The sequence below is a fragment of the Impatiens glandulifera genome, chromosome 8, assembly GCF_907164915.1.
Source record: "Impatiens glandulifera chromosome 8, dImpGla2.1, whole genome shotgun sequence".
Classification (NCBI taxonomy): Eukaryota; Viridiplantae; Streptophyta; class Magnoliopsida; order Ericales; family Balsaminaceae; genus Impatiens; species Impatiens glandulifera.
In genome coordinates this window covers 9,425,657-9,447,932 of record NC_061869.1, presented here as the reverse complement: position 1 = coordinate 9,447,932, position 22,276 = coordinate 9,425,657, and the positions used below count along the sequence as shown (strand labels likewise).

The following is a 22,276-nucleotide window of genomic DNA, read 5'->3' as shown; positions in this document are numbered from 1 at the left end:
AAGACAGGCTTACTCTTCACTGCTTACACTTTTTCTATGCAAATAATGATAAGTTTTTTTGATTCATTCTTTAAAAAAAATTATTATATTTATAAAAAAATCATAATTTCAAAATATAATTTAGAATTTTTCTGTCACAAATATTTGTAATATTCAACTTTCTTATAGAAAATAAAATCAATGAGTCTTCGATAATGGATAGCCATATTATTTTAATGGAAAAAATTGCAACATGACCTATTTTGATATTAACTAATTTTAAATGAAAATTCCTACCTAAAATATTTTTCCAAACTATCATTAAATATATGACAAATTGTATGTTTTTTAAATATTCCTATTTTGTACCTGTGTCAAACAATTATTTCACTTATTGATGTTGTCTCAACTAAAATAAAATAATTTAAACTAGTAAAAATAAAAACCCTCTTGAGACAAGAAACAAATAATTTAAGAGAGAATTAAAAAAATGTAATTAAGTACTTTTGAGATTTATTTATGAGTACACATAAAATAAAATAGATGCTTCTAGTAGACATTTTATATTAATTATTTAAGCGTGTAAAATCTCAATCAATTATAACATATTGTAAGTATTACACTTGTAATAAATTTTAATATTAAAACTGTAACTTTAAATTTATTTAATTTTTATATAAAATAAAATTTGAAGGGGCAGGACAAGAGTGAGGAAGAGGCAACATGTGATGGTAGGCCCAATTTTCTTCCACTTGGGAATTGAGGTTTGTCTTTCTCTTGTGTTTTTATTCTTTATTTTATCTGAGTCGGTGTTATTTTATATTATTATATATATAATATTGGTTTTTTTAATTTTATATGAATGTGCCTTCTTCCTTTTTACATAATTTAGTTCATAATTGCATTAGTTAGGTCATATGATTATTATGATAAGTGAGTAACCTTAATTTTAAATTAATTCAATTAATCAAGTGAAAATGAAAAATTAGATATATAAATTAAATGTAATATAAATTAATATTAAATTCAAAAGTAATTTTTTTTTTTTTTTTGTAAAATTTAATGTCAATGGATAAGATCGAATGTTAGTGGATAAAATTGAATGTCAAAAGTATATGAATGATAGTCGTTGAATGAATTTCCAGTCGTTGAATTGATAAATGAATTTATTGTGATTGTTCAATTTACAGTTATATATATCCTCTCATGTTGGAACTATTCATATATCTCTTATTTCATTTATCTAATTAACCTTCTAGAAAACGAAAAATATTTTCTTTGTTTTTTAGTGTTCTTTGAGTTCTTCACTCAACCGAATGTTTTTCGAGTTCTTGACTTGTCGTATTTATGTTGAAACCTGATGATCGATTCAGGTACTTTGTCTAGTTCTCTGCGTAGTGATTTCAGTGTTAAATCACTACTAGATTCGTTGTACTCTATGAGACAACCATCTGAGATATGTTTCAGGCTTCCAGCACAAAGGAGACGATAAAACTATTTTAAGAGAAATATACAAAATGCATTACTCAAATCAACATTGTATTATAGTGATTTCGTTTTCTATATATTATAGTTCATTTTTGTTGTAACAATGTATTTATATATAATTTCTGTTATTTTCAAGACAAGGATACTAACAAGTAAATAGTCTCAACTTACTGTTAATAAACTTACCATTTTAAATAAGATGATGATAGATAATTGAGAACCAAATCAAAACAAAATAGTAATCAAAATTTCATCTATTTTTCGTCATTTAATTTGTAAATCATATATATGTATATAATGTAAAAAACTAGTATTATCCGTGGAATCATTATTTCCAAATTCAAAAATACACAAAATATTCTAGTTTCTCTATATAGAGAAATAATCTCTAGGGAAGTTGAAAAGTCAATGATGACTTTGTTAACATCAGCCAATGTCTTGTTTTTTCATACATCACTCACGTTTGTTTGTTCTGTCTAACATTTTATTTAGCAAAATTAGTTTTTTTCTCTCGAATTTTAATAATTTGAATAATACTTTCAATAGTTGGTGAATTGTTTGCTGCTCATACCTTCCGACTGTGTTGGTGATCATTTCTCAAGTCTTGTGTCAATCTCCTTCTTAACAAAAAAAAAAAGATGAAATAATAAGATTTTGAGTATTTTTTCATTTTATCAATAAAGAGTTACTCGATTTGATATTTCATATGCATTACCACTTATATGTTTCATCTCATATTTGTATAGATTTCTCACTATTTCGTCCATATATGTAGATGATATATGTAGATGTCCTTTTCGGTGTTTCTTACCAACCCTTGGTTAAGAATAATTTCAACTGACGCTTAAAATATTTGTCAGAGAATTTTTTGACACTGTTTCATTGGTTCGTTCGGCTTATTCTATTTTAACGCTCATCGTTTAGAAACTCAAATGAATTGTATTTAGAGAAACCCTCAACAAATTACATGATTATTATATTTTTTCATTGAAAGTTTTATTTTTTTTAAAAATTGCTAAATAATTTGATATATAAATTATCAATTATTTATTTTGATTTTGTAAATGTTTTATTCTATTATTTTTTAATTAATTTCTTATATGTAACTCTTATTTAAATTTAATAAGAACTAATTACTTATAAAAAATACTAAAAAAATATATATTTGTAAATAATTTATTTTTTTTGAAAATTGTCCATGTATATTAAAAATGAAAAAAAGTGTTTAAGCATAACATGAAAATAATAATAATAAAACAATACTTAAAAAGTTATCGAGTTCGTAAATCATCAAGAAGAACGATTAACTTCTCGACAAACTCTACTGGTTTTTCTAAACGAATCTTAGAAAGTATCATAATAATAGTATTATGAATGATACGCAATGGACGACCACGATCATTGAAAGTTCGACGATTTCTCTCCAACCAGATAGTCCATCAAAGAATAATTGGGATGGTAACCCAGATATGTAGGTCTGTCATATCAGCTTGTATCAATATAAACTTCCTAACAACTACCTAAAGATTCGGGCATCACCCAATGAATCTCAGTAATATTCCACAAAAGGCTTCAAATACTAGTCACCATCGATAAAACAAAAGTAAGTGAGTTATCGATTCAACATCTTCTTGACACATACGACTAGCCAAAGTATAACTCTTTTCATGCACATATCATCTGTTAGAATTTTACAATGAATAACGCTCTATCCAAAGAACGAGATCTTGGATGGAATCTTTGACTCCCAAAATTTTTCTCAATAAAAACTATATGGGATCATCTTAGCGAACAACTTATAGCAATGCCCCGTAGGGAAACTATCCATATCTTGTCAACGCATAATGTCTTGTTTAAACGGTAACCAGGGCCGACCCTAGGGTAAGCCCGACAAGCCCTCGGGCTAGGGCAGCCCATTTAGATAAATATATAAGATATATAGATAAATATATGATCTATTAAGCATATAATATTGTAGCACAATGGTTTAATATACAAATTTAGAATTTTCTTATGTTATGAGTTCAAATCCCACCAGAAACAATATTTTTTTATCAATTTTTATTACTAAACCTAGGGCAACAAAAAAAGAACTTTTTTATCGGGGTCGGCACTGACGGTGACACTTGTTCGCATTCTATCAAAAGTAAACTCTATTTTGGAACGAAGTTTTCATAATGTTTAATCTTCTTTTATATCTAATTTGAATAGCGAAACCACTAAACCGAAGTGACATTTCTACATATAGCAATGGAAATAAGCTCAGGATACGTCGTAGCTAGACTTTTGACACTACACCAAATGTCATCCCAAAATCTAATTGAAGAACCATCCCCCACAATGAATTTAAAATGTGACACTTGTTCGCATTCTATCAAAAGTAAACTCTATTTTGGAACGAAGTTTCCATAATGTTTAATCTTCTTTTATATCTAATTCGAATAGCGAAACCACTAAACCGAAGTGACATTTCTACATATAGCAATGGAAATAAGCTCAGGATACGTCGTAGCTAGACTTTTGACACTACACCAAATGTCATCCCAAAATCTAAATGAAGAACCATCCCCACAATGAATTTAGAATGTGACACTTGTTCGTATTCTATCAAAAGTAAAACTCTATTTTAGAACGAAGTTTCCATAATGTTTAATCTTCTTTTATATCTAATTCGAATAGCGAAACCACTAAACCGAAGTGACATTTCTACATATAGCAATGGAAATAAGCTCAGGATACGTCGTAGCTAGACTTTTGACACTACACCAAATGTCATCCCAAAATCTAATTGAAGAACCATCCCCACAATGAATTTAGACTACTCACGAAAACTTTTCCATATAGGATAAATTCTCCTCCAAATGTTACACCCCGCTGGATAATTAGAAATTTTTGTGAACCAACTAGACCAATCATTGTCATACTTACATCTGATTGTCGATGCCCAAAGACTATTCGACTCCATTGTAAATCTACTACATCATTTGGATATAAGAGATTTATTAAAAAAATAAGATCTCGAATATCTAGACCTCTTTGGTCTTTAAAATATTTAACTTTATCTCATCTAACTAGTGACAAAGCGATGAGTTAAAAGATCTCATAGAAATTTACACATTAGTCTCTCCATTTTCATTGTCACACTCTTGGGAAGAATTAATAACGACATCATATATGTGGGCATAAATGACAACACATTCTTAATGAAGATTAGTCGACCCCTTTTCGATATTATTTATTTTTTCATCTAGGCAATTTACATTCTATTGTAGTGATAATCATTATATATTAATATTCAATTTGTAAATAATTTATTATATCATTTTATATTAATATTCATTTAAAATTTTCTTTTCAAAATCAACCTCGGTCAATAATTTTTAAAATAATTTAAATTTATTCAAATAATTCCTAACCGAACAAGTCCAAAATGTTGATATATACGTGTTAGGATCTAGATCGCCGCTGGGGAACCGGGGGTTGGACCGGTTAGCGGTTCACACTCGAAGGGTGGTGGTCAATCTGGTTAGAGATTAACACCGGGGTTTCAATACTACACAACCTGTCACAAATCCTTGAACTAGGTTCAAGCGCGGAAGAGGTTTGCTTTCAGGTTGAAGCAGCACACTTGTTTGATAGACAAGGCCGGTTTCGGATGATGGAGATTTGGAAATGATGGGTCGGTTTCGATAATCTGGATATTTGGTATGGTTAGTATAGAGTCGGTTTAGAGCGGTGTGGTTAAGTTAGTCGGTTAGATAATGAAGCCGGCAGAAAGTAAATAACAAGACAGATTTTATGGATGTTCGGAGATAAAACTCCTACGTCACCCCTTCCTCTCGAAACCGCGAGAAGGATATTCACTAAGGAATACAAGTACAGGCCGATCGAGACTTATTTCCTGCTCGATAACACTCTTACAATTTACACCGAAATTGTAAAACACATTTTAACTTTCAACACTTAGGCTTTCTAAAATAACACACTCTTATCACTTGTAGTAAATGCTCTTAGCGCTTGTTATCTCAATAATGTGTCTCTTAATATCTCAATATCACACTGTTGTCCCACATTTACTCTTCTGCAACTGCCTCCTTTTATAGGTGAAATATGTCAACGGTCATATTTCACTTCCTTGAATCTGATTGGCTGAGCAGAGGTGCAGTGATTCAGTGTTTCAGAGGTTCAGACCTGCGGTCGCTTCCTCAGACCTGGTATTCTGTCTCAGACCTGCCGGTCTGTTCTTCCGGTTTGTAAGACGAACCTGCCGGGTTTGTCTTTTACTTGATGTAGGCACTATCTGTTGGACAGTTGTCTGTACTTGGAAGATTTCCTTTCTGGCTTATCCCAAAGTAGAAGGATCCGGTAGTACTGTTTTCTGCAGCCTACAGTCTTTCCTCAGACTTGCATGGATATGGAAGTATTCAGTCTGTTCCTTTGGTATCATTCTCAACAGATACCCAAATTGTCTTCTTGTACTGGTCGGCCGCTTGACTTAGCCGAAAGGCTTTTGGTATGAGTGATGTAACCGGACTTCTTCCGGTTGTTTCTCTGCCTTTTGGATGATCGGCTATTTGATGATTCCGGTTTTAAGCTTTGGCCGATCCTTTCTTTGTGCGGTCACGTTCCAAGTATTCTTGATCGGTTTGGTAGCTTGACCGGTTGGTTTTCTTTAGCTGGTTCCGGTTCGGTTCCTTGTTCCTGCATGGAAAGTTTATTTTAAGTTAGGTTTATTTGAATCGGTCTTATTTTATCTAACAATTTCTCCCTTTTTGATTATTTTATTTAAAATTATCAAAATAATGTAAGTTTGCAACCGTAGGCCGGTTGTTTTGTTTGGCCGGATTTTTGAAACTGACTTGGGAGAATTTTTCGAAAAATGTTTGAGAAAAATTTTGGAAGAGTCTTTATAAGAGTCTTTATCTTTTATCTTATCAATTTCTCCCTTTTTGATTATTTTATTTAAAATTATCAAAACTAAGTAGAAATGCAAAAGATGGCCGGTTTCAAAAAGTAACTTTATATATATAGGTAACCGAAAGAGACAAAATATATATAAAAGTACTAAGGCAATAAGAGGAAAGGTAGTCCCTATTCAGAGTCCGTGAAGTCATATATGCTCTTCTTCTTCGGTTGCTGTCGACCGGTCGGTTCGGAAGATCGTCGTCTTGTAGACCGAGACCGCAGTTGTTCTTCGACTTCATCTTCAATTTGGTCGTCCTGCTGCGATGTACTCGGGATGACCGGTTCAGAGACCTCTCTGAGCAGCTCGGCAATTTGAACCTTCTTAAGGGCCTCCTTCTTAGGAGCCTCCCTCTTCCGCTTTTTCGGCGCTGAGGCAGAGGCGGCCGCCTTCTTCTTCTTGTTTTCCTTTGCATAGCCTTCCAGCCTCCGTGCCTCCCTTTCCAACCGTTCAGCATCCTCTGCTGCTAGAGCGGCTGCTTTCTTAGCGAATCCTGGGAACAGGGCCTCTCCTCTTTTAATCCGTGCGGCTTCCTATTCCGCTTCGGTCAGCTGAGATGAGCGCGGTGCCTCTTTATCTTTTCCTGCTTCGGCATCCAGCGCATCCTGGACCCTCTTAGCTACTTGAGCATCAGCCGCTACAGCCGCGGCGTCCGCGTTCACCTTAGCCCTTAGAATTTCTGCCATTTGTTCGGAAAGTGCCTTCACTTCGGCCACGAGATTCCCATTTATCTTCTCGAGTTCAGAGACCCGGTTAAGTGTCGTGCCGATCAGATCCTCACTCATCGCAGTCAGCCGTTGATCGGTATCTCTCTCAAGCCGGTCGAGGTCATCCTTTAAATCGGAGGTCACATCCTCCAGAATTGCGGTTCGCTGAACACATTTATCTCGCTGAACCGTCTCTTCCCGCATATCATCGTCGATTTCTGAGATTCGGTCCCGATTGGAATTCAAAAGAAACCATGTGGCATCGGCGAAATTGAGTGTCGAGCTAGTGATTCTTTGGAATCTATCCTTGAATGGTTGAACCACTGTACCTTCGAACTCTTGAAGTCGGTCCTCAACCCATTCTTTAGTAAAGTCTGAAACGGGGACTTCCGGCTGTGGTGGAGGTGATTGCCCGGTGAGATTTGGATCGGCTCTGTCACTGGATTTTATCGATGCCGCATTCTCCTTTGGAGGAGTTGAACAGTTGACCGGAAACCTTTCGATCTCGGGAGCAGTATAGATCGGTACTTGCATTCGGCTGCATATGGCTTCCAGCCGCTCGACTTCTTGAATTAGTTCCCCTTTGGCTTTTTCAAGCCTTGCTAACACCCGCGGCGCTACGGTGTCCACCGATTCCATCTTGTTGAGCTCCTCCGTAATTTTCCGGATTTTTGTCGTTAGTTTCCAAAGTTGAACCTTCGGTAACAAGAGACAAGTTCGGTGTTGTACCTCTTGGAGTGTGTTGGAGTTCGTAATGTTCATCATCAGGTCCTCCACTTCCTCCAGTCTGTTTATGCATTGCTCATCTGTGTGGCCCGAATAGCGAAACCACTAAACCGAAGTGACATTTCTACATATAGCAATGGAAATAAGCTCAGGATACGTCGTAGTTAGACTTTTGACACTACACCAAATGTCATCCCAAAATCTAATTGAAGAACCATCCCCACAATGAATTTAAAATGTGACACTTGTTCGCATTCTATCAAAAGTAAACTCTATTTTGGAACAAAGTTTCCATAATGTTTAATCTTCTTTTATATCTAATTCGAATAGCGAAACCACTAAACCGAAGTGACATTTCTACATATAGCAATGGAAATAAGCTCAGGATACGTCGTAACTAGACTTTTGACACTACACCAAATGTCATCCCAAAATCTAATTGAAGAACCATCCCCACAATGAATTTAGAATGTGACACTTGTTCGTATTCTATCAAAAGTAAAACTCTATTTTAGAACGAAGTTTCCATAATGTTTAATCTTCTTTTATATCTAATTCGAATAGCGAAACCACTAAACCGAAGTGACATTTCTACATATAGCAATGGAAATAAGCTCAGGATACGTCGTAGCTAGACTTTTGACACTACACCAAATGTCATCCCAAAATCTAATTGAAGAACCATCCCCACAATGAATTTAGACTGCTCACGAAAACTTTTCCATATAGGATAAATTCTCCTCCAAATGTTACACCCCGCTGGATAATTAGACATTTTTGTGAACCAACTAGACCAATCATTGTCATACTTACATCTGATTATCGATGCCCAAAGACTATTCGACTCCATTGTAAATCTACTACATCATTTGGATATAAGAGATTTATTAAAAAAATAAGATCTCGAATATCTAGACCTCTTTGGTCTTTAAAATATTTAACTTTATCTCATCTAACTAGTGACAAAGCGATGAGTTAAAAGATCTCATAGAAATTTACACATTAGTCTCTCCATTTTCATTGTCACACTCTTGGGAAGAATTAATAACGACATCATATATGTGGGCATAAATGACAACACATTCTTAATGAAGATTAGTCGACCCCTTTTCGATATTATTTATTTTTTCATCTAGACAATTTACATTCTATTGTAGTGATAATCATTATATATTAATATTCAATTTGTAAATAATTTATTATATCATTTTATATTAATATTCATTTAAAATTTTCTTTTCAAAATCAACCTCGGTCAATAATTTTTAAAATAATTTAAATTTATTCAAATAATTCCTAACCGAACAAGTCCAAAATGTTGATATATACGGAAATAGTTTCAACAAAATATTTACGACAACAAAGTTAAATTCATTGGTAAAAACAAGTAAAATATAATCATATATTATAGGTCTACAATGATATCTATAAATGATGAAATCTAAAGCAAATTAAAAGAAATTACAAATGTCCTAAAAAAAATTAAATGTTTCAAGTTATGAAGGTATGAGATAGTACTTAGTAGTATCTTCTTAAAGTAAAAATATAAAAGAATGTGTCCTAGGACCAGAGTTGTTTGATGTCCAAATTAAAATAAACAAATCGATTATAAATTAATATCAGAAAACAATATTAGACTACTTTTTTTATCATCTCTTTTCCCTCCAATTAAGGATGTTAAAAAAAAAATAAGAATATTAATAATGAAAAGTAATGACAATGGTGTATTTGAAAAGCGAATGTCTAAACTTATGTCTAACTGAAAAAATAAAAAATAACATTTGAATGCCTTTAGTTAAATATAGAAATTGAAATGTTCTATTACTTAATAATTTTGTGTATCTAATACTCTATTGTGACTAAGTTTTGTTCCTTAATTTGATCATGTATTTTTTATTGGCTAAAAAGTGAATTTATGTATAAATTGAAGTTAAATAAATTATTAGACTTAATTATTACAAAATATAATTAGGATGTGACTGATTTTTAATATATATAAAAAGGTAACAAAAAATATGATAATATTAACATGAAGTACAGAAAAAGAAAATGAACCCTTTGTCCCCATGGGACGGGCAGGTCGAACAATTGAGGGACCCATTTGATTTAATGCCAGACCTTTATATTATTGACTACTCTTTGACTATAATTATCGAGGACTTTAATGATGAATACAATTAATAAAGAATATAATATTCTAGACATTTATTATTAATAATCCTAGCTAGCTATTTGCATTTATATATATTTGTTATTAGTCCCCATTACATTATTGTTAAAGATAATAAATTTTCAATTTTTCATAATTTATTTTTTATTTTAAAAAGTTACTAATATCATTGAGTCATGTTTTGTAGACAGTTTTAGGTGAGAATGAAACTAATTAACTCACATGATTAATTTAATGATCTATGTATATAAAACTTTTTGAAAGTTAATATTGAAGAATAGATATGATTAATATTGGTGATTCTTTTAACAAAATGAATTAAATGAGATTTTAGGATTTGTGGCTAGGAGCAAAGATATTTGGAACATGTTGATCTCAAAATTAAAAAAGATTTACAACTTTTGAAAAATAATCTTAAATGGAAAACTTATTATGGTCAAAAATTACAACAACTCAACTTGTAATGGTATCTTGTCTATGTCAATTTTAATGAACAATTTTCATTTTGATATATAATACTTTTTTTTTTAATATAAGAAGTTAGTATGACACCGATAATAATGACTTTCATTTTCATTTAAGAAGTTTTAATTGAAAATCAAACTCGATAATTTTTTACTTTTTAAAACCATTATTGTCACGACTCATTGTAATTTCTTTACGTTATAGATTGTGCAAAGTGATTTTCTTTGGTTTCCGACCTTTTTTTTTTTCTTTCTTGAGTCCTTTTTGTTATTTTGTCATGTTTAATTAATCTGGTTTATGATTAATTTTGTTGTGATTGTGAAAAAAATAATCCTTTAATATTTTTAATTGTGTATTCCTATATTTCCAGGTAATCCAATTTTTGCAACTATTTTTGTAAGAAGTAATGCATGCTTAATTATTTTTGAAAATAAAAGGAAGAAAAATATAGATGACAGGGTGAAGTGGATTTTGTTTTGAAAGGACATTCCTATCTTTCATATTTTATGTTATCCTTGCACATAGGGAATATTTATTGTTGCTAAAAATAAGAAACTGCTAAGGTTTTATTTGTTGACTTTCAATTCATTTGTTTTAAAGGGGGATGCATTTTTCTAATGTTCTGAATATAACATGTGCAAGGATCCATTTGTATATTATTGGGAGTTGAAAATGTTGAATGGGGCATGAATGTTGAATCATTTGGTGACATTGAATTGGTTTAGATTATGATATGAATTTCTGTAATTTTAACCTGTTATAATGTATGATTTGATTAGATTATGTCATGAATTCGTGTAATTAGGTTGTTATAACGTAGTATTTGATGTTTATTGAATATATTCTTATATTTGAAGATATATAAAGTAAAGTTGATAAAACATTGTGAAAAATGTTATATACAAATTAAGTTACGATAAAAATTATCGCAAGTTACAAATAAAAATACGTCAAAGATAGAAAATATATTTAAAAGTAAAAAAAGATTGAATTAACACATAAGAATGTTAAAAACATAAATATATATATATATATATATATATATATATATATATATATATATATATATATATATATATATAATATCAATGTTTTGAATAAAACCTAGCTCAATATGATTTTGGATTTCCTTATTCAATTAATGTTTATAGCATTACAATCAAATTATTTTATATCTCGCTTTTATGTTTAGAAATTTCCTTATTGTACTTTATCATTAATCATATCCTCGCGACTTAAACCATTATAGTAAATCTTACATAGGGTATTTATGTTGATAAACAATTAAAGAAAAAATCATTTATAATTTGCATAAAAGACATTTAAATATTTGAATACTCATAATTCAACAACAAAATATTATGTTTTTCAAAAAAGTATGTTCTTTTTTAGTTTAAACGAGTGTGAGTTGATCGTCAATTCTAATGAAATATTTTATATTTAGTTATTTTTGTTACTTTATTTAAATTAGTTTAATATAATTTTGTTGAACTTATTAATATTATATTATTCTAACCAGTTAAATGCATTGAATGAATATTGAAATAGTTAAAAATAATAATAACAATGAATGTGTGGGGAGCATAATAATCAATAGATAGGTTATAATTAAGGTGTTGAAAACCATAACATGTCTTCAAAGAGTTTATGAGTAGAATAATAAATTGATGGTAAATTAATTATATATTAGGAAAAAGAGAATTATCCAAATGCATGCCTTGCAAAATGATTTCACTCCTTAAAGTTTTGTCCTTACAAAATGTACACCATTAATCATTATGTTTCTCATCCTAACTCTTTGTTCATCCCATGATCAACCAAGAGGCTTGTTTGATATGGTTTAACTATTTTACCCTTAATAATAACTTCTATAAGATAATTCAAATCATTGATTAACACATCCTTACTTTATTTCATCATATTTAACTAACACCATCAAATCAATTTAACCTTTATAATATAAAAAAGTTGAAGGGTGATTTGAGTTCTTATTGGAGTGAATTGAGATTTTAGATATTTTTTTAAATTTTATAATTTATGACTTATTATTGTTAAAGTTAAAAAAAAAACGAGATTTTGTTTTAACGGTTTTATACACCGTTAACTTATTATTTATATAAAATTTATATATACATAAATAAAATATGAGTGTCACTAATTTAACTATCGAATTTCAGCGAATTAAGGATTTTGACTATTGATTCTTTGAATTTTTTTAGCTAAAATCTTCGATTCGTTGAAATTCGATAATTAAATTAGTGAAACGAATTTTTATTTATATATTTATAAATATAATGTAGATGATAAGTTTACGACGTTTAAAACCGTTAAAACAAAATATTATTTGGTATAACTTAAACAATGCGGAGTCTCAAATTGTGAGGTTCAAAAATAAATTTACAAAATAAAAAAAAAAAAAAAAAAATCAGGTGCATTTGTTTTTAAAACCATCCATAAGTTAGGATGAGTGATTATTTTCATAATTATTCTCACTCTTGACTAAGGCGGCAAATAGTCAAGCTGCTCGTGAGCCGCTCGCAAACTGAGCGGTCAAAGCTTAATTTGAGCTTGATTTTATCAAGTTCGAGCTGAGCTCGTTTATTATTCGAGTCGAACTCGAGCTCATATAAAACTTGCTTGATGATTTGTCGAGTTTTTTCGAACCTCATAATAATACTATATATATTATTTATTTAATATTAAAATTTTAAACAACAATTTTTTTTATTCTTATAGTCTTGACAAAGTTCAAGGAGGAATGGATGGATTGACCATTTCAACCTGATACATTCTCACTTGAATTCTCAGTCCTGACCATGCTTAAAATACTTTTTAAAATTAATTTGAGTCTAAATTTGAATTGAAGTCTAATTGAAAAATTATCAATGAAAAAATACTTTAATATCAATCAAGTCCCTTGAATATTCCTATGAAATTAGGCTTAGAATCATAAGTTAATTATTATATACAAATTTAAACAATTATGATCTAAATCCAGATTCATAAATTGTTTTTAAATTGGCACAATGTTTATACATTGTATCCGATATTGACAACTCGTAGCTCAAACATTTCGGTTAATTCCGGGTCTAGGAAAACATGTTCATATATGCTTCCAAGTTCCAAGAAAACATTGTTATAACTTACAGCATTTAAAATATATTATCAACTATTATACTTTCACATTGTTGTATGCTTTTAATCATTATGAAAAAAAATTAGAAATTGAATAGTATAATGTACAAACACGATGCAATATAAAGTTTATATTCGGTTCAACTGCGCAGTTGTTAAGGATGCAACCGAATTGAATTGCGCTGTTTTGAGCGTTTTTTCCTGGTTTGACTTCTAGTTGGTCGGGATGGAATGAAGATGGTATTTATATCACCGCCTCGATTTCACTCTGATTCTGTCCCGAACACTATATACATAATTAAATATATAAAATCATTAATATATTTACTTTTTTCATTATATTTTATAAGAGTTACGTTTATTTTTTATAATAATATAAATTTTCAATATATTATAATATATTATATTAGAAATTTGTTTATATATATTTTTAAAAATATAGTATAAACGGTGTCCCGCAGGGATTTTTTGAAACCGAATGGGTAGAGATGGTAGAAAAAAAATTGAAGTAAAACGAGGCGGAGATAGTAAATGCATTGGTCCAAACCGCATAATCGTCATATTTAAGTTTTTTTATTATTTTATTTTAGTATTCTCCATATTTTGGATATATATTTTTTTTTTAGTTTTGATGTTTTCTTCAAAGCAAACATATAATAAAAGGTGAAAGTACATATTAACTGTATTTTTTATATTTCAATTAATATAATAAAACTGTATACTTTTTGTTTAATATTTTACTCAAATTGAAGATCCTTTCACTTGGATAATGAACAAATTAATTAAAGGAATAAAGCATAGATCAATGTCACTTTAAAATAAGCATCCAATAATGTCATTAAAGGTTATGTCATGAAAATTCATTTGGTTACTTTTAACAAAGATGATAAAGACAAACCCTAAACTATGGGAAATTAATTGGGATTGCAGCTAAAGGAAAAGGCATTATTTCAAAAATAAATAATTAATCTTTAGCAAATAAATACTTTATTATTTATCCATTATAACACTCTTTTATCAACTTTTTTTTATTAAGCCAAATCACTTTTCTTTTTGGTAGAACTTGGACAATATTATATCTCAATTAAACCATCTCACACCTACAAATCAGTCACAATTTCATAACATGTAACACTTATATTTTTCACAATTACAAATTTATTAAAAAATAAGTTCAGTATTTCCAACTATAAGAACGATACGTTTTAAAGGGGTCATTTTAGACTCTAGTTACCACAAAATCACTAAGAAAACTATGATTTAAAGAGGTCATTCTAGTCACCACGAAATAAACTCGGGTAAAAGAAAAAAGCAATTGCTCGAGGAATATGCCTCGTATTGAAGTTCACCAAAACTCTAAAAAAAATATGTATTAAGAAAAGGGGCCATAAGATTGACACAATTAAAGACTTTCAAAATTTGAGATGTATATAGGATATACCATAAGCTCCACAGTAAAACAATCCAAAACTAAATTCAAGAAGTGGAATAGAAGATTACATATATAAATTTCTATTGTATTGGTTTCTTCTATCTATCTAAGTACACAACAAACTTACTACACAACACTATTCTTCAGAATTTAACAAAGATCGAATAATCGCGTGTTAAGTTGATATATAATTGAGCCAATTATCAACATCTAGAAACCGAAAAAACCCATTTCACTAGCTTTCTCCTTCTCAAAGGTCTCAAAGTACTGATAGATGATTGTAACCGCGAGCAATATCCCTGTTCCAGAGCCAACAGCTCCCATGAAATCGGCCAATACTGTCAAAGCTCCAATGCACATTCCGCCAAAGGCAGCTGCAGTTGGGATATAACGGTTAAGTTCCTTCTGTAAATTTGAATCTCTATGTCCAGGCATCACCATTTGTTGTTCCTGCAAGTATATCATAATAACTTTCTTTAAAAAAATGAAGAATTTTGGCAAGAAGATTTGTTTTTTTATTCTTTTTCTTACCTTAAGCTGCTTGGCAACATCTCTGGCAGAAGAACCAGAAACTTCAATCCAAGTTTTGGAGAACAATGCACAGGCAGTCAGCATGAATACCAAGTAGAATAGAGCATGGAATGGATTTGCAGCCATATCAGCCAAACTGTGAAAATTCAACCTTTTATTAGATCAGACATCTCAATTCTCGGTTTAACTCAATAATGACAACCTCAATTACCTCGATGGTGCAGTTACATAGTAAGCTAGACCTCCAACCGGAACAGATTGACCCGAATACTCAGATTCCTTCCACGTGCCCAACAGATTCACAAAGAAGTTTCCTCCATATTTTCTATACAGCAACTGAAGTCAAACAAGATTCATGTTACAGTTTGAATTTGAAGGGAAAAAATAAACTAATAACTCATGTTACAGTTTATTGTACCTGAGAGATGAAATAAAGATTGGTGACAAGTGCAGACTGAAGGATGATGGGCATGTTTGAAGTATAAAACAATTTAATCGGGTACGATCCTTGTTGTCCACGTGAATTCTTAGATCTTACAGGTAACACAACACGGAAGCCTTGGAAGTAGATAACAATGAGAAAAATCAAGACAGTAGCAAGTAAATTCGTCACGTTTGGAAGGTTCTGCCTGTAAAAAGCCTCCCTAAGAGCCCTCACTTTATCTGTTCTAGTTATTAACAGATGGAACAAGGCAATAACAGCACCCTCAAACTCAGCTCCACGACCACTGTTGATTGTCGTCGGGCTAAACGCTTTCCAGATAATAGTTTCGCTGAAATAACAACAATTCTGTAAGGCCTTACATGATTTAAGTTATTTCAAATTATTTTCAAATAACCCCACATATTGATGCTAGGATTTGTATCTCACCAGATATTAGTAGCAATGAACAGAGAGATCCCAGACCCTAAACCATAACCCTTCTGCAAGAGTTCATCCAAGCATATAACAATTATACCCGCAAAGCAAAGCTGAAGAATAATTAGAATAGCATTGCCGACTCCCAGTTGACCGACACTCCCATACATTCCAGATAGAACATAGGCAACAGCCTCACCAACAGCTATCAAGATTCCGAGCAATTTCTGAGCACCATTCCTGGTTTATTAGAATCGAAACATGTCAGCCACTACCTTAAAACTGAACAAATACATGTAAAAAGAAGGATAGAAATTCATTTTTCTTCCTCAACAGCATTTGATGCAATAACAGTAGATAGACTCACAGAAGTTCTCGGTCCTCTCGCACACTGTTGTCAACTTCAATGATCTTTGAACCAGCCAAGAGTTGTATTACAAGACCGGATGTGACAATGGGTGTAATACCAAGCTCCATTACAGTGCCACGACTCGAAGCAAGAATAACACGCATCCAATAGAAAGGATCTGCACCAGTTGTGGAATGTATGCCATACAAAGGAAGCTGACTGCAAACCAAAAAGATGAAAAGAGAAATGACAGTGTAGATTACTTTCTCTCTGAATGGAATCTTGCGGTCTGCAGTCTGAACTTCTGGCAAAAATGCTAAGAATGGCCTAACCAAATGAAGCAGCCTGAACCCTCCTCCCATCTTCTTCTACTAGTCAAAACAATCCAGCCTGCACCAACAAGACCATCTAACTCAATTGTTTCTTACATCTACACAAAATTCAAACCCTAGTCTTGCTTCTTTAGATATTACTCTCATAGATATGCAGAGCTTCTAAATTATGATCAAATGTTTTAACTATGAACAGAGTAATGAGTCTAAAACCAGAGAAAACGAAATAATAACCTAAACCAGTTTAAAGACTTCATTTTTTTAAATCAAGATGCAAATTTGTACAAGCAGGAGAGGAATAAGGTAAGAGAGATCATGGGTACTTACAAGAACTTCTGGGTTCGAATTGAATTGGGAAAATCTGAAGTTTGAAGTGTGTAAAGAACCCAGTTTTGAAAGAAGATTGTTGATCGAGTCAAAAGAAAACGCCTTCCAAACGAGAATATAAAGATAGAGAAACGCGTCCCATCCTTACAAATTGTAGGCGACTAGTAAAACCAGACAAAATGGACGTCAAAACGAACCAAAATAATGGAAATATTTTGACTTTTCTTTTCTCAAATGATATTTTATATATATGGCTAGTTTCATGAGGTTCTATACTTCTATATTGCTCAGTTTGAATTTGTTTCATACCGTTAATTTCAGTTTATCCTTTTCTTTTTTTTCTTTTTTTTACTTCATTTTCTTTTATAATGAAATGTTTTCGGAGAGATTAATGTTTTTATTATATGTATTCATGAATTCTTATAATTTTAAATTTATTACAATTTTGTTTTTACAATTATACGAATTTATAATTAATTTTGATTTTATACAATTTTATGTAAATTTGTTTTTATAAATTAAAAAACATATATTTACTCAAATAAATAAATTAATGTAATTTATTTTTTTAATATGACTAATTTATTATATTATTTTTAATAAATTTTATACTTAATTATATATAATTTTAATTAATGTTGTTAAAATTTTAAGTATACTATTAAATTTTATGATTTGAGAGAAGTCTTAAACTAATCAAATTCTTGTTATTATAAAAGTTATTATTTAAATTTACTATTTTTTGTACGATTATACAAATTTATAACAAAAATTTCATTTTATACGTGAATTTTTTTTGGTAAATTATAAAAAAAAAAATGTTTGTTCAAATAAATGAATTAATGTAATTAATTTTTTAAAATATAACTTCTTTATAATATTGTTTACTTATTATTATTTTTAATTAATTTTTTACTTAATTATATATAATTTTGAAATTATGAATGTATAAAAAAATATACTTAAATATATACAAAATAATAATAATATACAACTAATATTCTTTTAAAGCAAATTTTAAAGATATATTTATCAAATTTTATGGTTAAACAAGTTTGTAAAGATATATTTATCTAAAATACAGACTTTTAAACTACCTTTTTTTTTTATTAAAAAATGGCTGCTTGGAGCTTTGGATTGAATGAATCCTTATGTTAAAAAGATAATAACAAATCATATGGGCCTCAGCCTAATGGTTTCAGTTATCCAGCCCCAGATGGGCCTCAAACTCCAGCACCAGCTAGAGATTGAATACTTTGATATTTTTCCAAGTTATTAATTTATTGAGATTTTCTCTTAATTTTGTTACATGAATTAATTTACAAAAATAAATAAATTATAAATAACATGAAAAATTAGTTTTTGAAGCAATACATTTTAACTATAAATTTAGATATTGAGTTTCATTAAAATCAATCTATATATTTTTGCGATTAGAGTAACAGCGATCGGCGATAATTGAAAGATTAGTTAAAACAAAATGAGAAATAGTATTTGAGTCAAACTACTTGAGATGGTAGGAAAAACAAACATGAAACCAGGAGAAGTCTTATTTATAATGAAACATGATTCTTTGTGAAAGTGAGCCTTTGTTTAAGGAAATAAAACCAAATTTAATAGTGCATATTGTCCTCGTGGTCCAATATTTGTTACATACACCGATACACGTAATAAATAAAAAGAAAGTTATCCCCTCTTCTAGTCTAGCGGCAACAAGAAGTGGATATCAACCTAAAGTTCATGGGTTCAAGCCCGTCAGACGGCAAATTCTGCACCTGGTTAAGTGTGTTTGCGGGCTACATATTTAATCCGTTGTCTCATTTTCGTTCTAAAAAAATAAGAAAGAAAGAAGTAAAGATAATGAACCAAAAGGGAGTTAATAGTTGAAAGACTTTATTTTGATTCATTTGATTATAATTACAATGAGAAGTGAAAAAAGAAATGAAAGGTTTAGCAATTTCATATTTGGTGATACTTAGGTTTTGAAGTAAACAATTACTATGAGTCTCACAAATCTTCATCCAACCAGACTCAACATAAACAAGATAAAACATGCAGATGTAGAAGATAGATCTGATATTGTCCAAAAAAAATGTTTTTTTTAAGGAAAAGGTTATGGGTATGGAAAAAAAGATAAAAGACATTGGACAACATTATGAATTAAGAGTTGTCCCTTTGGAACTAGACATGAATGAGTAAATTAATATGATGAAACCATCCAAACCCTTCCCCTTTTGTTATCTACTTTTAACATCAAAAGGGTCAAAAAAAGATATTGCAAAGAGAATCTCATCTAAGCCGAAATCTGCTTCTTTCATCTAATTAATTTAAAACCAATTGTACTTTATATGTATATTTTATTTGAGTTTAGGTTTCTAACAGTACTTTATGTCATAAAAGAGTCCATTTAGAAAGTAGTACTTTTTCTTTTAATTTGATGAATGAATTTTAAGTTTAGAGGAGTTTCAACTAATAAACTTTTGAATAATTGAGCCGAAAAGTTTTCAAATAAATTGAAGATTAAGTGTGCCAAATAATTTTAGCTAGTTATCCAAATAATTTATACTCTATCAAACATATCATAGTGAATACCTACATTACCATAATGCTAGGTGTGTCCAAGGACAGGACTTTTGGTACCCTAACTATTAAACCATTTTATAAAAAAAATATAAATAGCGGGAATTTGGTGTTATGAATGATGTCGGGAATGATGTGGCAACACATGATTGGACTTAGAAAATTAATTTAAATCTACAATCGTGTTGACTCATCCTTCTCGACACTATTTATGACACCAAATTTTCACTTTCTATCGTTATTTTTTTTAAACAATTTAATATATTTTTGTATTTTTAATAACAGATTCCATTCAAACAAAGAACCTACTACCTTTCTAAATTAAAAAAAAAAATATATATAACTTTTAAAAACTATAAAAAAAAAATTAGTGCACGTTAATTGATTAACTAGTTTACTACAGAGTTGTAAACTTTATATTCAAATTTCTGTAGGAATTTATTTTTTGAAAATTATCTAAATTTGGGGGCGTTGGTAGCCCGGAGGGGTTGCCCTAGGCTAGTTGCATCGCCTTAGGGATGATACTTTAGGTGTTCATTAAATAAATAAATATTTTTTTCAATGAAAAATATACGTAACCTATTTCAAGAATTTGTTTTCCAAATATTAGATATTATATTAATAAAGTTATTATAGGAGCACATTTGTAATTATACAAATTATGTGTATATTATATCTTGAACACACAATATTACTTTGTATAATTAAACAATACTATTAAATTTGTATCAAATTTAAATCACATTACATTCTCTCCTCTCTTTTTAAATGGAACATGCTTTGGTAACGAAGACAAGGATTGGTTATATTGACAAAAGATTCCCATGCTTAAGAGGAAAGAAAAAAACAATCATATACAAGGAGATAAAATATACATGAACTCCACAAAAGTTAAACAAAGAGGTATTGAACTCGTAGTTAATCCTCTATTAATGGAGTAAAATAAGAGTTCATCAACATTTGAGTACGAACATAATTCAACGTCATAATAATGACATAATAAAATAAATGTAGTGGCAACCTATATTGTTGAAAGTTATACAGTGTTCACCTCAATTCAAGTTTTTCAATAATCGTGATTAATGGTCCTCAAAATAATCCATTGGATTTTGTTCAAATTCCACAATATGCTCCAAATATCGGGTACTTCCACACAATGCAATAGCAAATTAGTGGTTTTACTAAAGAAATTAAAGTTGTTATGTTTGATTTTTACTAGGAAGGGTTAAGGGTGTGTTAACTTTTCATATACAAAAAAAAATGTTTATATTTGACAATTTTCAAATTTGAACACTATCCAAAGTTACAATATTATGAAGCCAAGACAAAAGATCTTGGGAGGATCTCTATTGAAGTTCTTTTGAATGAACTACAATTAATGAAATAATATCACATGTATATATTAGTTAAGAGTCAATAAAGCTTAACTTCTTGGAAATGTAAGTTGAAATATAAAATTGGCATGCCACTTTAACCACATTGGTGTATGCATGCTCCTTTTTTATACAACTTTTTAAGTAAATGGTTTGTTTATATTGGCAAGATAAATAAAGCTATTATTTTACTTTTATTAAATTTAATTTTTAATAATGATTTATTAGTGGCAAAAAGTTATAATTGAAACTTAAACTTGCATAAGAGATATTTAAATTGTGCTTGAAAACTTTTTCATCACCTTTAAATTTGAGCAAAAGAGGAATTGAACTTGTACATACAATTTCAAATTTGGATATATCTAGCAGAATGACAACCAAACATGGCATTAAGGTCATGCCATTCTTCTATAGTTTGCTAGTACTAACTTGTTGTACATTATTTTTTAAAATTGTTTTGATAAAAAAAAATATTTTTTTTTAATTTTGTTGTAGGATGAAGTATTAAAACAAAATTTATTTAAATAATTTAATAAAATTAAATAAATGTGTTTTAATTAATTAATTAAGTTATTTGATACAGTTAAGTTATCTTAATTATTTTTTAAGAATAACCTAAAAATATCAAAATCAAAAGAGCTTGTATCATCTTTCCATAAAAATGTAGGTTATTTGCAATTTTGTGGGATAATTTTTTAAAAAAAATATTAAATATTTAATTATATAAATAATATAAGAGTATTTTAATTAATAATTTAATATAAAATAATAGTAATATTATAAAATTATAATAATAATAATAATAATAGTATGTATTAATGAGATTAAGTAGGTGATGTTTGAGTTTTTGGGTAGTTGTC

At 29.8% G+C, this 22,276-nt stretch overlaps 1 protein-coding gene across 2 annotated transcripts; it reads right to left on the bottom strand.

Annotated features, from left to right (window-relative positions):
- Window positions 1–15,088: 15,088 nt before the first annotated feature.
- Window positions 15,089–17,621, bottom strand: LOC124911698 (protein transport protein Sec61 subunit alpha-like). Of its 2 annotated transcripts, XM_047452208.1 has the most exons (7): window positions 17,464–17,620; window positions 16,823–17,194; window positions 16,468–16,695; window positions 16,015–16,369; window positions 15,808–15,932; window positions 15,597–15,732; window positions 15,089–15,515 (listed from the first exon to the last, which is right to left on the bottom strand). In XM_047452208.1, the coding sequence occupies exons 2-7, from the start codon at window positions 17,164–17,166 to the stop codon at window positions 15,276–15,278; spliced, it is 1,428 nt and encodes a 475-aa protein (XP_047308164.1). In that variant the 5' UTR covers window positions 17,167–17,194; window positions 17,464–17,620; the 3' UTR covers window positions 15,089–15,275. The 2 variants fall into 2 exon arrangements, with proteins under 2 accessions (XP_047308164.1, XP_047308163.1); XM_047452207.1 differs by having other exon boundaries at window positions 15,089–15,732; window positions 17,464–17,621.
- Window positions 17,622–22,276: the final 4,655 nt, after the last annotated feature.